Genomic DNA, 15,749 nt, shown 5'->3' with positions numbered 1-15,749 from the left:
AATTGACCCAAATATTGTTTGCCCTCGTCCTTTTGTTTTTGAGATATGGGGGATCAAAGTCTGTCTAAATCTTACGAAAATTCGCCAAATTTAAAGACTTGGCAAGAAATGGAAAATACCACGTGATTTCATCGCCTGCGTCTAGCAAGACTCTCATTTCCATTTCTGGTCATCTGCAAAGCGCGTAAACGATGTTTCGAATCAACACTTTACTTGTGTGGGTAAAATTAAAAAGTAACTATGAAGCCTGTGAAATGGAAACTAGAGAGCTTTATCCAGAGGAGCTACAACTTTATAACGAAATTGAACGTAGGATTTAACTTTGTAATCGTGATAATAATGCATTTCAGAATTTAAGTGCATTTCAAGTGTGTTTTACTTAACTAATTTAAGTTTGTACTCTTGTAATGAAATGTGATGTAAGTAATTAATAATTATGTACGAGAATTAATATGAATAAGTAAAAAAAAACATGCTTATTAAAGCTTATATATTGAAAATAAAATGGATAGTTTTTGATGTTGAAAGAACATGATCATGGATTGTAGTATCCCAGTTCTTATTTATTTTTTCAAAAGTTATTATCATTCATGAAGTTTTATTGTCTGACCACTGCTAGCGAAAATGTTTAATTTAAAATAAAAAAAATAATAATTAAAAAAAAAGAAAACAACGGATAGTAAATGTCAAAAATTTGCACAGCAAAACTAACGATGTCGAAAATTACTTCATAACAGATTCTTATCAAAAATTTTAGTCGACGTTCATTACAACAACCCTTGTAGTTCGAAAAAGTCTGTCACTGCAACTGAAAGTCGCTATAACGTAAATGCACATCATATTGCATGTTATTTAGTCATTTTAAAAAATACTGAAGTCACTTTTACCAATTATGTTTCACGTTAAAAGGGAATTCAAATACGAGCAAAATAAAAATTAATACAGTTTCTTTTTTTATTTGACTTGTTAGAGGGTTTACACATAACTTGAAGACGATACACATAACGAAAAACACACTGGAAATAACTGACAGAAATCGTTTTTTTTTTTTAATTTGAGAACATGGTTTGAAATCTTTAAAAATGTCGTTTTCTTCGTATTTAGATACTGTTGAAGACTTCAGATTTACGACTTTCAAAAAAAAAAAAAAAAAGACTTTAAAGTGTGTTTACCGTTTCTCTACGGTTATATTTTTTTCAAAACAGTTTCATCATCGAAAAAACTCTTTCAGTGGAAATATTTCACCCGCAGAAGCATAAAAGTTTTAAACATCAGTTTTTTAACAGTCTTAAGAATAACAAAAAATTCCATTGTTTTTACAATAAAATAAAACAAATATTTCGGGCTGTGGCGTTTTCCCCTATACAGTTGCACGTTAATATCCCGGAACACAAGCCCCTAAAAATTTCAATGCCGCAGTCTGTGCCACGACACCCCGCGCCATGGTAGTCACCCCGAGTAAAGAGTTAATGCGATATTTCTCACGCGCCTTGGTGGTGACCAAATATGGAAGTGAAATGTCTTGTCAGATGCAGATGTTGAATTCGCGCCGTACCTTCCATTTCTGAACAAAACTCGCTAAATTTGGCGACTTTACTAAAAATTTCGGCAATTTTTAAGACATCATATTTCGATAACGTGGTCACGAGGGCACGTAGTTTCAGTGCCATAAACATGTTTTCCAATGCTCTTTCGAATGCCACCAATTTGGAATTTTTTTGAATTTCCTTGATCGTGATGTTTCCTGGTTAGTTGCATAATTAATCAACAAGAAATTAGGTGCAACTGTGAATGTTAGACATTTATCAACAATTAATTCACAAAATCTTCATCAACTTCATAAAATAGATTTTTTCTTGCAAATAGTATGAAAACCAAGCCAACCCGGTTCAAAAAAAAAAACCCCTGTTTATTTGTTTCCCCCCCCCCCCCCCCCCAACAAACCGCGTTTTTTTTTTTTTTTTTTTTTTTTGTACCAACCATGACATTGAGTAAATATTGATGGTTAACTTTCTACAAAACAACGCATACATTTTGTACTTCCTTTAAATCAATATTACAAAACAAAATCATACGATGTTTGTGGAAAGAACATCTATCTCTAAGAGTTTTTTGTACTGCTTTTCAGAAAGACACATATATTTTTCTGTGAGTATAAATTATGAGAAGTGTTAATTTGTATTCGTTAATTAGTTAATGTCTTCACTTTTTTTTTCTTAAATGTTAACATTTTTTAGACCACGAAATTGCAATATAATGGGCTCGTTTGATCCATAAAGTATACACATCAGGGGTTAAAATTCAAATTAAGATTTATGCTGGGCGGAAATCACAATTTTTGCGCAGGAGTGAAAATAGACGTAATATTTGAATGAAACTTTGTGCGCATTGTTTTTTAAAAGAGGGTAGGGAATCGGATTTGGAAATATTTTCTGAAAGGTGTCATTTTCCTCCATTTTGAAGCATTACTGATGGTGATTAACGTGTCATTTTCTTTTCCTGGTTAATCCATGTCTCAGAAATTGCAGAATAATTATTTAGAAAAAAGATACTGCGCAATTTCTAATGCTAGTTGTTCAATAACGACTTCGCTTTTGCTTTCACCTTGACCCGCATCACCGATTGAAGTCGAATCACTCCTTCGATAAAGATGTGCTAAGTTAATTGTTAGAGCAAATTTTAACTGTTTAGTTTTTTTCTGTTGGAAGTTTTCCGCTTGATATTGAGAAAGAGATTTATTTTGAACTGTTTCTTACTTCGTCATTTTTCTCAACGAGAGCTCAGCGAAATATTTGTCGGAAATTATTAGTTTTAACGCTAGTTCTAAAAGCAAAGATATAAGGCTCACCGGGTCTTTGATAAAAGTATCCTTAAAGATTATCTGTTAATCAACAGAAAATTAAATTTAGAAAAGAAAGTGTTAAAAAGTTTTATTGGGGTGATTTCGACCCACTGGGTTCCGATACATGGTCTTGGAGTTCATCATCTCCCAGAATCTTTATCATTTGTTTTAACCTCTAGCATACATTTTATAAATTAAAAACTCAAATGTTGGTGACAACATACAAACAAAAATTACTTCAGATGGCGTCGATATGTCCGTCATTTAATACCATAAGGGCCATTTCACATTATTTTGTCCAAATAATGTCCGCAACAAAAGTCCTAGATGATATTTAAAAAAAAAATAAATGTCTGACGTCAAATGTTTAAATCATGAAGTTGTAGCGGTTATTTCGAATTTGCTTGAGTATTTATAGAGACATTCAGTATTTAATCGGAAAATTGTTAAAACTCATGTTGCGGAAGTGCAAATCTTGATAAACATTTTTGACGCAATTTTGTTTGAAATGGGAAAACAGGAAGAGTATTTAGTCACTGACATACTTTTTCAGTTAAAAATATGATTCTTGTATGTGTTATAAACTCAGAATTATGTACCTGTAGAGGGCAACATAAATAAATAAATAAAATTAAATTAAATTAAAATAAAAATAACGTGAAAAAGTTTTGCTTTCATTGCTCTAAATACACGCACATCAACAAATATTTTTATTTTCTACTTTTGTACTCCATTTAACATAGTTATGCAAAAAAATGATTATCAGTTAAATAGTTTCATGTGAACAACAATTTTAAAAAGTGTGTTGGACAACATTTCACTTCATTTATTCCAGTTATTTATTCATTTTAGTTTTCCTTTACACCTTATTTTTGCTTTTGATTTTGTAAGTCATAGTAATGTGTTTCTATATTATGTAATTTACGTTTTGTAAGATTGTGGTATAGACTATAGGCGATTTGTTCTGGTCAAATTAGCATATTTCGAACTTTCTTCCCGTTTTCATGAATAAATTTTGTTAAAAATTCCGAATATGCTTTTCCATTTCGTTTATTTATTTTGTAAATTATAAAAAGTTGCATTTTTGCAAAATAATTCTATTTTTCTGTATTTTTCACTTAGTCCAATTTTGTTTCTTTCACAGAACTTTCGAGAGCTCAAAGGAACGTCGCAAACACCTTGTATAACTTCAAACTGGAATGTATTGGGAGCAGTCAGACAGACGACGAACTGGTAATTGGTAAGTCATTGATTTTCGATTTAATTTCCTGCCAGTTTAATTATGTCCCTTGATCGGAATGTTTAACAGGTGCCGTCGAAAATGCTTCGAAAAGTCATCCCAATTATCCCACTCTCTTCTTCATAGATTTAAGAATTAATTATCCGTCTAAAATACCTTACTGTTAATGTTAGAGGATTAAATTTGATTTATCGAGTCCTCAAATCGTGCACATGAGATTTTAGCTTTCTAACGTACCAACATTAAAATAACTGATAGTTTTTATTCTTTTATCAATGCACCCAACTAGTCCTTTTTGCCCTAGCAGTCCTTTTTTTAGTTTCAAGTTCCTAAAAACCTTTTTTTCCCCTTCAAAAACTGGTCTCCCTTTCCTTTAAAATTTCAGTTTCAGTTTGGTTTTTCTCTGTAACTTCTTTTTTCCCCCACTTAAAAAAATCGTTATTCACACTCTGTTACGGTAATTTTGAATCAAATGGGGGCTATACAGCTGGAGTTCGAAACTATTGGTGGTGTAAGAAATTCATTCGCCACAGTTTCTTGTTCTAGGCAAAAGTATTTTGAATTAAAAAAAAAATTTCAACCGATTGATAGGTAAAAATTTTGCCGATTAAAAATGATCGACAAAGTATCCGATTACTAATTACTGCGATTAATCAGTGCATCCCAAAATTTAGCGTTTATAACCTAAGAATATAGTCCCTGTTCGGTCCTTTTTTAGAATTTTGGTCCCTTTTCTCCCTTGGGACAAACTAAAAATCTGTAAGGGAGTTCTATTATTATTTTGTTTCGACGTTAATGTTTAACCTGCAAAATCGTGAAAATTATTGTTGAAGTGTAGCGTCACTTTTACATACTAGCTGAATGGGATACATAGACCTTCTGCGAAATCTGGCGGAGACTTTTCATGCTTTTGACGTTTAGAAATGGACTTGTTTGAAACCTATTTTTCTTCCTGATGTCGATGTGTTTTATTGTTCCTTCCCATACTTAAATCACATTATATATGAGACCGTGAGAAGCAAAGGGATGTAAATTGACATTTTCAAGTTTTGAGTGAAACGCGTTGAAAGTTCAGATCCTTAGGTAGGCTTTCATTGACATTTTTTTTCTAAATCATGCTGTATTGCGGGTACTTACCAAGGCTACAAGTTCAATCTCTTGCTCCAAGATAAGAGTAGAGATTCTCTTACCATATGTGTTGATTATCTCCAAATTTTTAACATTTGACACTTGCATCCCTTTGCTTCTCACTGCCTCATATGATTCGCAATAGAAGAAGTTTGTCCGGTATTGAAATGTGTAACACACACTTACTGCGTTAAGTGTGGCATCTGTATCGTATTTTGATTCGAACACGTTGGATGTTGTAAAATCCTTTGGTATCTTAGAGTTTTTTTTTTTTTTTTTTTGGAGGGGGGAGTTATATGTTTTGAGCATAGAATAAGAATAGACCCTTAGCGTACGATAGCGTTATATTTCGGCTGTAAGATGAAAGCGGTTTGATCACCGCTGTCTGCGAGCGCAACGATGTGCTATCAGCTAAGCACATAAACTTAGTTACACATGTAAATTTCAGCTGAAAGAGTATTCGAATTTTTGAATGATTTAACAATATTGCAATTTGAAAATTGAATGATAACAAAAACAAATCTGAATTTTGAAATCCCATTGCGTACACTTCTGTAGCAGCTGCCCTTCTTTTTTTTGCAATGTGAATTTACTGCTTGGTCATCACTAGTTTTGAATTTATCAGTATTTTCAACACTTCTTATATTTTATATTCTGGAGCAGCGAACTTACATGTTCTTGATTTTGCCACGCCCACTCACGCAATTCAGTTGTATCCAAGTTCGTTTCAATCACTCATTAAAACATTATTATTAAATTTATCAGAGTTTATATCTTAGTTTGTTGAAGGTTTTAGAAAATAAAGATATTTTTTGAGCCTATAGAATAGGGTCTGGTGGTGGAAAGTGGTCAATGGGGTAAAGTGGTCATAATTCAAATAAATGGCTATAGCTTGGAAATTAATGTTCGAATAAATGTGAAAATTTTATTTTAGGGTAGTGCATTTATAAACTATATTTTGAATGCAAAATTTTACAACTGGCAAAATTTTATTTGGTAAAAAAAAATATTTTGTGTAAATATGAAAATTCTTAAAATCTAAACACCTTTTTTAACTTCCTTGGGAAATTTTATTTGTTAGAATTATGAACAGTTTGACTGTACAGGAAGCTTCCTATATGTATCAAGAACTCTTACTCATTAGCATTTAGCTAAATCTTTGAATAATTTGTTAGAACAATTTAAGTAAGATGGTGTAAAGTGGTCATAATATTAGGCTTAACGAATATTGTTCTTCTAAAGTCACTAAATCTTTAAGTATAAGGCAGATATAAATTAAATCTTAACTTCACTTAATATGTATTGTTTTTACAATAAACAGGGTTAAATATACGAGTATAAGCGTATGTATACGCATATACTCGTGTAAGCACGTATATATATACGTATTCACATAAATGCACCAATAAACACGTATTTGGGTACCTGCAAGTATTTTTTATCTATACAGATATACATTCGACTATACACGTATATTCCCGCTTATATGCTCGTATATATACGAACAATTATATACTCAGGGAGACACGTATATACGCGTACGTACTCGAGTAGACACTTGCATACAAGCATATGATATACATGTATAGAGGGTGAGTCTAAACTCTTGGTCAAATTATTAAAAGGTGTTAGACGGGAGGATAAGAAGCAAGAATCACAAGAAAACATCCGGAATCAAACTCAAGGCTGACGCGCTACATGCACGCAAAGCCAGAAACTGATGGATGCAAAACATGTCACAAATTTATTACACAAAGACAGTTTTACACAACATTTTAGGTTTTAAGAAAATTTTAAAGTTATTGATGAAATGTGCGGCCCGGCAGCTGTAATACATGCATCGCAATCACTCTGTTGCAATTACGAGACTTTTGAAAAACTTTCATCAGTCGCTGCACCTTCGTTGCGATGCGTGTATTAGAACTACTACAGACCGTAACTTTTAACAACTGCTCTAAATATGTCTTAAAAACTAAAATGTCGGATAAAATCATCTTTGTGTAACAAATTTGTGACCTGTTTTGCTAACGTCAGTTTCTGACCTTTTGTGCATGTAGCGCGTCAGCGACCATAAGTTCCTTATGATTCTTTGCTTCTTATCCTCCCCTTTCACACCACTTAGATTTTGCAAAAAATCTTGGATTCATTCTGTAAGCATACATGTATATTAGCGGATATACTCGTAGATTTACGTGGATACATGTACTGGTGTATACACGTAAATGCACGTATATACGTCTAACAGGTATATAATCGTGTTTACACGTAAACATACGAATATACTCGTGCTTTCATATATATTTACGTGAGTAGACACGTACAAACACGCACTGGATATATCCACGAATTAACTCGTGTATACTCGTATAAGTATGTATGTACACTTATATATGCGTATATACGTCGACTGTACACGTATATACTCAGGTATGCACGCATATACTCGAGATACAAGCGCAAAACACGCATATGATGTTCTTTTCTACGCTTTACTCGCATATACACGTGATACGTATATACTCGTGTAGACACGTATACACTCCTATAGGTAATCACGTATACATGCGTGAGTATACACGTATATACTTGAGTAAGCATGTGCATGCATCTGATGTATACATGTATCTATTCATATATGAACATGTTTACTCATGTCTACACGACACGTATAGTAGACTCGTGTATACCCGTATATACTCGTACATATATGTAACTATAAAAATAACCGAAATATACAAAAATTAGGGTTATTTGTAACGGTTTTGCAGTTTTTTAAAACTATGACCACTTTACCCCATGCTATGACCACTTTCCCCCATCCCATGGGGTAAAGTGGTCATAAATACAAAGGGAAATGAAAGTGTTATAAAACTAATTAAATTCAATATTTTTTCCTGAAATGCAATGTACCGTGTTCTTTAACAATGCAATGTAAAATAACAACAAAAAAAGTTGAAGTGTTTGAAGAATTTATTGTTTTTATTATCCACCTAAGTTGAAAACCTACGATTTTATGACCACTTTACCCCACCAACCCTATAGTAATAGTGCAATTCTAATACTAGGGTCAGGTGGGGTGGAATGGGTATAAAAACAGGTATTTTTTAAATAATTGTCAAACTATTCAAATCTGATATCCAACAATTAAAAAATCATAACTGAGTTTTTACATTTCAACAATGCACTTCACGTATCCATGGTTATTATTACTGAAATAATTTTATTATTAAGTGAAAAAGCTGTTATTTCAAAGTCTGTTTTCATACCCATTCCACCCCATGGGGTGGGATGAAATGGGTAGTATTATTTTAAATTAAATTTCAGAGTGAAAACATGATTTTATTTAGTTTTTTTTTTTAATACAGTCGAGTCCCGACTTACGCGAGGGATGCGTTCCAAGACTCCTCGCGTAAGTTGAAATTTCGCGTTGTGGAAAAATATATGCATACAAATTTTTTAAAGCATACCAAATACTTTTAGGCACTTATAAACGCCCCTCAAACTGCTCTAAATCATTCCTTAACCATTACAGTTTCTTCCATAAAGAACTGATCTTTTACTGTATTTAAAAAATAAAAAACCGTTATTCAACATGAAATACTTAAAATGCACAAAATGAATGACCAATGGGAATAAAAGATATAAAATAAAACAACACGGTACGCACTGCATCCAGTAAAATTAAAAAGATGCATCGTTTAAAGGCATCCGACAAAAATCGGATTCTTTACAGTCTTTAGCTAACATTTTATGCACTGAAAAAGACGTTCCTTGTAACGCAGAAACACGTGTCTGCAGCGTTCCTGCACATTTTTTTTATTTGCTTTTAAAAATTATTTATTTTTGGCGGACAAGACCTATAATAGATTGGTACAATTTGTTTTAATTCCAACTTGATTAATCATACCTTTTATATTTATTTTTAATTTTTAATTTAGAAAATAATTTTTTTTGTAAAATTTTTGTCAAATCTATATATATATATATATATAAACAATTTTTTTTTAAATAATGCATAATTAAATTTCAGCAGGAATTTAGTTTTAAAAACTATTATATGGACATGGAGGTCTATACAACTATTCCAATAAGTTCAAAATTCATCACATGTGTATCGGTGGTTCTTCTTTAAACATAATTGGTACTGGGTAACTCGGCCGAGTACTCGGTAACTCGGTACTCGGCCGAGGAATGAAAGGCCGAGTACTCGGTACTGGGCTACTCGGCCAAAGTGCTACTCGGTACGTCTCTACAAGTATTTAAAGATTCTAGAACGTGAGCAATAAAATACTTTTTAAATTTCTTAGCAATGTATTCAACTAGCACCCAATCTCCTGTAGATATTGTACATAAGCTTAGTGGAATGGAAGTTTGATCAGACTGGTTTTCAATTTATTCAGTCAGCTCTGGCTTTGTCTAGTGGTTGCTGGGCATGACTCGTATTGGGCGGTAGGCAAATGATAATTTCTTTATCGATAGCATGCTTTACAATTTCATATGTCAGATGGCTTGCATGTCTTTAAGATGCTTTGCAAAAAGTTAGAGACCATTCTTCAAAATTTGTGTCTTCCATCCAACCAGATTTAGTGCAACCATAAGCAACTCCATAAAATAAGGATTTCAGAATATAAAGCTTTTGATACAATGAACGACTTACTTACCTCAGAGAAAAACTTTTAATGAGAAAAAATGTTAATTCAGCCTATGTCATTAAGCCTAATAGTATACCCATTCCACCCCACTTTAATTTTTTTAACATATTTCTTAAAACATATGGAATTTCTCTTTTCTGATTTTTTGAGTTGACAAAGGAGACTTCCTAAAATGAAAATAACAGTAGTAGAATGCTATAAATTCAAACGAAATCCTGAAAACAAAGTTTCAAAGATATCAGTTAGTTTTGATTTATACAATGTAACTTTCAAGAAGACTGCCACTAAACTGACTGTTTCCATTCAGTTTTTTCTTAAACCAAAATAAAGTCAAACTATTATAAATAAGATGATTATTTTTTATTTTCTAAAACAGTTGGACTTTTTTTTCTGTAACTCAAAGATTAATAAACTACCCATTCCACCCCACCTGACCCTATAAAACATTAGTACCCAACATACGGACCGCTAAACTGATCCATGTGACCCACTGTTATGTTCAATATCAGGAATCTAACTCTTTGTTCTTGAATTTATAAACCTGTTAATTCATATGCATTTGAAAATGTGTAAATTAATAAACAAGTACATTTGAATCAGAAGATTCATTAACTACTGAATGTTTTTTATAAATATCTATTTTAAAAACATGAATTTACTGAAGAATGGTTTTACTTTAAAGAATCAAAATACTGACAGGTTACATGGATGATTAGATGCTGACTGTTGGCACAAAAAAAAAAAAAAAAAAAAACTTTTAAAGCAAATTTATTGAAACTTAGGAATGACTCGTTCGACCTTTGTCACATTCTTTGTCATTCTACCCTTTTACTAAAAAAAAAAAGACATTTAGGCATCATTATATTGCATTCACTGTGTTTTTACTTCACTTAAATTTACGAAAGAAGACAAATAAGAACAGTTTAATTCTTGCAGTCTGCACTGATGTTTTTTCAGTCACAAACAAGTGCTTTGATGAAGTAGTGGCATTCACGTAGAAATTTTGCTTATTCACATTTTCAAAAATTGGCAAGTTTGATATTAAATAGTGCCATTCTCTTTGTTTAACAAGGTCATGAAAATTTTTATGAAGTCGTGAAAAAGCCATGGAATTTTTTTATCCGAATGGAGTATGAACCCTGGCTGTCTGTGAAAAAAAAAAAAAAAATCTTTTTCATGCTTTTCTTTGCACTACAGTCTCTGTTCATATTTCTCAAGCTTTTCAATTGCCTTCTGTAGCCTGCAGACGCGTACTTTCAAAACGAGTTGTTCTTTGTTCAGGTGTTTCGTTTCTTCACATTAATTGACAAATTGGTTTTTCGTTTCAGTTTTAACTTATGACTTTCGATGGATATGATCAAGATTGTGGCGATGAAATTTATCGTCCATGTGAGCGTCAAATTTTCTTCGATTCAGATTTTGAGTAAAATATTTATTGAAAATTAACGTTATAATTGCTACTCGTTTTTGTTCACCTTTGATACAAATTAATTGTACAGACTGTGAATTTAGTTCCCATAAAAGCCTTTTTTGGAGCTTATAGTATAAAAAAAAGTTTTAAAACATATCAATATTTTTTCGTCGATGTATCGATTCCATCGATGTTTTAAATTTGAAGATCGATGTTTTTTCATCAATGTGGCACCTCTACTTCATACACTATTCTAAACATCGCATTAAATTCAAGAGGCGTGCCTCACGTAGGTTCCAAATTAAATTTAAACCTCATGCCTTTTTTGGTGATCAATCTTGTTAAATGACGGATTAGGATTACTACTGCACTATTCGGAGCACATGATTATCCTTTTTTGTGTATGAGTTTTGTGTTCTTCAGAGCAGTCGATTATTATGAATGAACACATTTTTCAGCTTTATTATGTAGAGCAACGTGTGGTAATTTATTATCTTTTGCTTTTCTTCATTACATATATCACAGAAAAAATACTTTAAATGTACGAAACGGATGTGGGTGCGAAGCTAAGCATGCATTCCGAAACCCTTTATACTTTTCTTTATTTTATTTATTCCAGAAAAAGAGGAATTAGAAATTTTATACCCTATCAAAATTGTTTTTATCCTGATTTTTAAAAACATTATCTGTGTATCCAAGGGCGTCCCGAACTAAAATTTTTGGAAGGACGGAAATACTCAATATGCCGAATGAAACTCCTAATCTTACGGAATGATAAAATACGGGTACGCTATGCACTTATAAGTACATCTAATGAAAAGGGACATACCGACATTTAAGAATTGCAATATTGCAATAATGTCTCCAAATTTGCGGAATCTCCAGACAAAACTTATGCCCCTGAGGGAAAGTGTCGCAACTAACACACACAATATTGTAAAAGGATGTCGATCTAAACTATGTTTTGACGATTTTACTTTCACCAGCATGCAACTTCTGTAAGCAATTTACAAGATAGTTTAAAAACAACTTTTGTAGTTATGACTGGCAAAAGTAAAACCATGTTAAAAATACTTAAACTGACATTCTGAAAAACTTTCATTAATATTTACTACTTAAAATAGTTCATCTCTGGGGTACTGATTATATCTGTACGAAGGAGTGCAAAAATCAGCAATTTGCAAATCCAGCATAAATGCAACTCCACACATACATTGCATTTCTCTTTGTATTTAAATGTTAGTAATTTAATACATTTTTGTTTCTTTTCTTTTCATTATTTTTCAAAATAGGCCATATTTTTCCTTACCTGCTTTATTTTCACCTATTAATTTATCTTGCATACACTACGCGAAGTGTGTGTAGATACTCGTATATATAATGTCTTGACCTCAGTTGTCAAACGTTCCAAGATTTTGAATCCTTCTCCTTTTGAAGTATTATAATTTTGTACATCAGGAAATGAATTTGCAATTCTAAAACATTTCATAAATTTCGAGTTGAAGTAGGAGAGCAAATACTTATATATTTTTTCTTTTATTATCATTCTAACTTCTTTAAAGGAAGATTATTGAAATGCAAACATACTTTTTCTTTAATTTGTAAACCGTCAGTGTATTGTTGTTATCATTGTAAAATGATTTTCTCGAAACACGTTTCGGCAATCAGTTTGCCAATTTGTGCTATGTCAACGTTGTTTTACTACTGTTATTTTGTTGCTCAAAGGTATTTATTCCCTTCATAAATTACGAACTGTTCATTCAGTGAAAGTTGTTTTTTACTAGTCGGAGAACCCTATGTTCAAACGCATTGTTAAACAAGGGATAAAATAAGGGACGCCCGATGGTTTTCCAAGAATGTCCTTATTCGGCAAATTTTGTCTGACGGTTCAGAAAAAGTGTCATCATTCGGTAAAATATGGAGTTCTGTTCGGCGAAATTTGGAGTCCATTCGGCGAAGCTATCATCATTCGGCGAAACTTGGAGTTCCATTTGACGAATAGGGAATTTCTTTCCATCCAAAACCAGAAAATTAAGTTCGGGGCGCTTGTGGAGAAAATCAGCGTTTCTTAAAAATTAGTATTGAAAAGGTAATACTAGTATTTTTAGTATTAATATCATTACAATTCCTTATTCGTTATTTTTTTTATGCAGATCATAAGACTGAAAAATAAAACTAACACAGCCCTTTGCCAAAATCATCTGAGCATTTGGCGGAATAAATCTTTCTTGTTTAATGGATTCTTTCACCAAAGATTTATTCCATTCCTCCGTTTTTGGAATCCTTATTTATTTTTGTGTTCCAGTAAATAGCTCTTAAAAGGCAGCGTCGTTTATTGCTGCGGAATTCGTCGTAGATATGAAATATTTCATTCCCTTCTGGTGATCGCTTTATTTCACTGGGGATTTTTTCGTTCCATACTCTTCTTTTTTCCGTAATTTATTAGGGAACGTTGTATTTTTAGAATGAATTTTATTCCGAGATGCTTAAGAAAACGCTTCACGAGAAGTAAAAATAGAATTCGTTTAAAGAATTTTTCTTTTCTTGAGAAACATGTTGGAATGATTGTTTTTAATTGAATCTCTTTCGCTATGGTTTAAGCACTGATACGGCTCAGCTGAGAGAGATTTCGAGCACGAGTTTCACCTGGACAATACATTCAAAAAAAAAAAAAAAAAAAAGACCCACACCAAGAAGGAGTTGTCAGAATGAAAAGACAATATTGATGCAAGAAAATAATTACAAAATGAAAGCAAAATGAACATTAATTATAGGAAAAATCTGAAATAAAGGGAGATTTTAGCACCTTATTGAGGCACCTCTAGCGTGGACGAACGAGATGATAAGTCGAAATATGAGGCATGAAAGTCTGGTACGATGTCCCACGTCATCTCGCCACGCAGTTAATGCAGTCGTCCACACATTCGATCAAACTCGTAGACTGTCCAACTTACCATTCCAGTGAACCCAGATATGCATGATCTGTGACAAACAAGAAAATGGATCAGGCCAAATAAGATGATAATCTGGTGAAGGAGATCCTGTGAAACCCTAACTGTGTACGAACGAGCATTGTCTTGTTGAAAAAGGGCTCCTAAGGGCCCTGCCTTGAAGTTCGCTCATGAGACTTAAACATGTTACGAACGTACCTCTAGTATTTCGTGATGTTGTGGATCAATGTTAGGGATGACCGTTTATCGTATGCGAAGACACCCCATAGCATCTCCCCAACTGTATGTGTGGTCTGTGGTGTGCCGCTGAAAACAAAGGCAGGTTTAGAGTTTTCACACTGTGTGCTCCATTTTGGAGCAGGGGTGCCCACAATGGGGGGGGGGGGGGGTCATGGCGCAGGACTGCGCCATTGAAATTTTTTATGGGGTTGTTTTGAGTGGAGTTTTTCTCATTTGTGGGGGGCTCTTGCTTTTTGGGGGGTCTTTGCGATATTGAGGAGGTTGCGCTATTGCCCGTAGGGGAGGGGGGCCTGATTTGGTGTTGTGTCGCGTTCAATCGGAATGTATTGAAACTAAATAGAGCCAGATCGTCTTTTAGCGACGAATCCAAATTCAATTGGGAAATGATGATACTCGTTATACGTGTAAAGAGGCCCCGGGGTGATTTCCTCAATAGTGTCTTTCTTTTTCAGCCGTACACATAGCTCTGATGATGTTGTGAGGTGCCATCGCGTACGATACGCGGTTATCTCCAAGGTTGATATTCGCAACAGCTTGACCACCCAGCAGTACACGTTCGTGACCTGCTTCAGTCACATAGGTTGGTTCTTATGGCAAGGAGCCATAGAAAATTTACTTTATAATATACACTGGTGTGCAAAAATTAAGGACGAAACGGTTTTTTCAATATAACTTTGTACAAAAGCTTTCCAAATCAACACATTTAATACCGTAAGATCCCCAATACATAAGGACATGTGTAATGTAAGCAACACTTACTAAAAGAGAAATCAGAGTGATAAAAAGAAGCTTTATTGAAAAAGTAGCATGGAGAGCAATGCGACTGAAGGCCGAAACATCCCTGTGATGGGTGTCCAGCAAGAAACATCCGGTCTTTAGTAGGGGATATGATCTCCCCCGACTGCTAGGCAGGTTTCACAGCGTCTGCCCATGTTGAGAATGAGGGTGTCAATCAGTTGTTGAGGCATTGCTGCCCATTCGTCTTGCAGCACCAATCGAAGCTCCCGAATCGTTACTGGTGGTAAGGTACGAGCTGCCAAGCGTCTGCTTAGAAAATCCCATACATGCTCGATGGGATTGAGATCCGGAGATCGTGCCGGCCAATCCATACGTTCAATATCTTCACTCTCTAAGAGCTGTTCGGCAGCTACTGTGCGATGACATGGTGCATTGTCGTCAATGAAAAGGAACTGCGGACCCATAGCGCCTCTAAAAAGACGCACATATGAAAGAAGAATCTCGTTACAATAACGGGTCCCGTTGACTGAACCTGCGTCGAAGATGT

The 15,749-nt window shown here is 33.7% G+C and overlaps 1 protein-coding gene across 1 annotated transcript in view; it reads left to right on the top strand.

Moving 5' to 3' along the window:
• LOC129235242 (rho GTPase-activating protein 26-like) overlaps positions 1-15,749 on the top strand; it is a 235,843-nt gene that overhangs the window by 112,916 nt on the left and 107,178 nt on the right. Inside the window, exon 2 of the mRNA XM_054868951.1 lies at positions 3,987-4,082. Within this exon, the coding sequence (XP_054724926.1) occupies positions 3,987-4,082 (96 nt within the window). The remainder of the gene's footprint in view (positions 1-3,986; positions 4,083-15,749) is intronic.

This window comes from Uloborus diversus, chromosome 2 (assembly GCF_026930045.1).
Source record: "Uloborus diversus isolate 005 chromosome 2, Udiv.v.3.1, whole genome shotgun sequence".
NCBI lineage: Eukaryota > Metazoa > Arthropoda > Arachnida > Araneae > Uloboridae > Uloborus > Uloborus diversus.
This window is presented reverse-complemented; position numbering and strand designations above follow the sequence as displayed.